General features: G+C 36.2%; 1 protein-coding gene across 1 annotated transcript; it reads right to left on the minus strand.

The window, feature by feature from the left end:
- Positions 1-1,958: 1,958 nt before the first annotated feature.
- Positions 1,959-2,089, minus strand: LOC112127603 (the record flags this gene model as incomplete). Its single annotated transcript, XM_024228779.1, is given in 1 exon segment — positions 1,959-2,089. A coding segment is annotated over 1 exon segment (105 nt), but the record flags the coding sequence as incomplete, so codon positions are not given.
- Between the last annotated feature and the right edge of the window lie 1,294 nt (positions 2,090-3,383).

Below are 3,383 nucleotides of genomic sequence, written 5' to 3' on the forward strand. Positions count from 1 at the left end.
GAAAAATATTTTCATTAATATTAAAATAATTTATTTTTTACATGCACCAAGCAATAAATATGTCTAGTTATAAAATCATTTATTAAAACCGCTGTTAATTCTTGAAATTCTAGCAGATGTTTTAAATAGGCAACATCTGCATTATTTATTGTAAAAAAAAAAGAAATCTCAATTTTCGAAAACTATATTATAAATTTAGTAATTATATTTCATTGTTTTAATCAATTTAAATGATTTCTGAACCCTATTTTTTCAATTAATTAATCTTTATCTTAGGTGTTGGTTGAGATAAAAAAGACAGTGTCACGAGCGAGATTCGAATCCATGACCTTCGGCTAAATACGCCCCTGCTCTACCACTTGAGCTATCCTGACATCCATCACTCGGACACCGACTCTCCATCTCAACCTACAACCGTTCGAACATTTGCCATTTTTTGCCATTTTTCAGTTCGAAAGGTTGAGTTGAGATGGGAAGTTAAGTGTCCGAGCGGAACGAAGTCACGACAGCTCAAGGGGTAGAGCAGTGGCGTATTTAGCCGTAGGTGGTGGGTTCGAATCCCGCTCCTGACACTGACTTTTTTATCTCAAACAATACGATAGATTAATTAATTGAAAGATATTATTTGGTCAATCGGGCCACGAAATCTAATGAATCCAATTTTTTTTTTTTTTTTAATAAACACGCTTTGCATATTTTATTGCTTTCAGATTAAACTACATCAGTGATTAACTGATATTTTGGCTCGTACATTGTTGAATATTGATTCGTAAAATATACCAAAAGGCGCAATTAACAGTTACTTAATTAAATCAGGAGTTAGCCAGGGAGCGAGTCGTTGGTTACCAGAGGGGTCAATATTGGTTCGGAAAATTCTTATTTGTAGATAGACAGGATATCGTGTCAATAATAATAATTTGCAAACACCGTTCCGCATGACTAATTAGCCATTTTCCGAGAAACTTGTTTGTCAAGGAAAGTTTGTTCTGCTCAGGCGTTACAACAAAAACCCCAGAGGCCGAGGGAAAATCAGGTGAGATGAAAACAAACGGGCTCCACCGACTTCTACTAATGTAATTCCATTATTTCAAATGAATATATATATCGCCGTGTGTTTATCTGGTTTAAAAAGAATCTATTTCGAAATTGTTACACGTGAATATTTGGTTTCATAAAAGTAGAAAATATAAGAACTTAAAAATACTACAAATCACCCACTTACTTTCGCAAATATTATTTACCTTCTTCGTTATATATGGGTGTCCGTTGTAGATAGTCCGGCTGGATTTCTTTTGAACAAATGTCGTTAAAAAATACGTGTTTTATAGTGTTAATCTAGTTTCCAATTTTTACCTTTTTTGGAGAAAAATTATAAAGGGTACCTCAAAGCAAGTTCAAATTCAAAATTGGGAATACGACTTTCATTATTTGGTATTTCAAGTTCAAACTGCCTGCCTTGCCTAAAGACGTAAAGATTTGCGCCTTTTAGCCAATCTTCACCGGTCAGGGGAGAAGCATTTTCTACCCTTGCCGCAGTTCTTCAACTGAGGTTGCGAAGACACAGTGTTTTAAATGACCCGTAGAAAATAATCAAGCGCGGTTAAATCGTGTGACCGAGGATACCAACAGATCCGGCCACGATATCCTATCCACCTATGCCCGAAGTGACGATTCAAATAAAGTCTTAGCTGCAAAGAATTGTTTGCGGGTGATCCATCAAACTGGAGAATCGTTTTTTGTAGTTGTTGCACAGTAACATCATGTAACAATGTTGGTTAAACCTCTCCCAAAAAATTGAAGTGAACACCATTTAAATTATTTTCGTATAAATAAAGCCCAATTAAATTATTTCGGAGAAGTTCATACCAAGCTTTGATACTTTGAACCACCTGATAGTGACAAGAATACAAAATTCTCGGATTTTCCTCTGTACACGTTCAAAAATTCCAAAGGATTACTATTTCATTAGACGTGAACTTGCATTCATCAGTCCATAGGTTGTATGGAAAAACGTTTTCTTCAACCTCCCAAATCGAAAATTGTCCAAAGAACGTTACCTGCATGTCATAATCAGAGTCCCTGGATAAGATGATACATAAGAAGATACAGCTTAAAATTGTAAGTCTGGAGTACATCGCTTTTTTTGTTTTTTGAAAAACCTAAAACCAACATTTCCGAGAAAGGAATTCGGATTTTCGCCCACATACTGTAAAATAGTGAGCTCCTCGTCGAAATTAATTAATTCGAAACAAATTTACTCTCATAATGCGAGTTTGGCAAACGAAGACAGAATGTAAATAATAAAGGTAATTAATGTTTACTTTACTGAAAAAGCAAATTATTGCAATTAACAACTTATCAAACAAAATGCGTTTTTTCTAACATTTTGCCTTAACTTTGCCATTTTTTGAACAATTTAAAATCCGATTAAACCATTGTTTTCAGCATAAAAATTTCTTTCGAACAAGGTATCAGGATGTATCGGATCGTATTTGAGATGTTGAGGTTGAACTGGGCCTAAGAAACACGGTATAATGTTTTTACAAAAAAAGGTAAAAATTTGAAACTAGTGTAATATGTACGTAACACCGAGATGATACACAATAGAACATTTTGAATATAAACCCATAAGTTACATTAAGATAGTTTTAGAGCTCATTTTACGTTTATTTTTCCATCGTAGTTTGGTAACTTTTATTTTTCATCGTTTGTAATTCTATTGCTTGACCACAATAAGTATTATGGAGTCAGGAGTACCACAGACCGATGGGTGGCTCCGGGGGAACTGAGCCGAGGAAGATAGGCGATTCGTGATAAGCCAAATACAGTTTACACATTGTTCTGTCATCTACTTTTGCCCAAAACTTTGATCTACTTGGCATGCTGAGAACGGGTGGTTGAAGTTACATGTGTTCGCACAGTTTGCTTGGTTCCATAAAGGAAACAAGTAAGCACCCCACCCAGTCCATTACAGTTCGTGGTCCGATTGACCAATTAACTTCTTTCAATTAACTAATCGTTATGAAAAGTATTGGTTGAGATAAAAAAAGTCAGTGTCACGAGCGGGATTCGACCCCATGATCTTCCGCTAAATACGCCGCTGCTTTACCATTTGAGCGAGCTATCGTGACTTCGATCCGCTCGGACACTAACTTCCCATCTCAACCTCACCTCTAGAATTTTCTCTCGCTTTTGTCGCCAAGAATCAAATAGACTACTCGACATTTGAAAAATGGCAAAAAGGAGGGAAAAATTAAAAGGTGGGGTTCAGTTGGTGTCCGAGCGGATCCGAGTCACGATAGCTGAAGTAGTAGAGCAGCGGCGTATTTAGCCGAGGGTCGTGAGTTCGAATCCCGCTCGTGACACTGACTTTTTAATCTGAA

Source organism: Cimex lectularius, unplaced genomic scaffold, assembly GCF_000648675.2.
Source record: "Cimex lectularius strain Harlan isolate CLEC.00 unplaced genomic scaffold, Clec_2.1 scaffold273, whole genome shotgun sequence".
In the NCBI taxonomy this organism is placed as follows: domain Eukaryota; kingdom Metazoa; phylum Arthropoda; class Insecta; order Hemiptera; family Cimicidae; genus Cimex; species Cimex lectularius.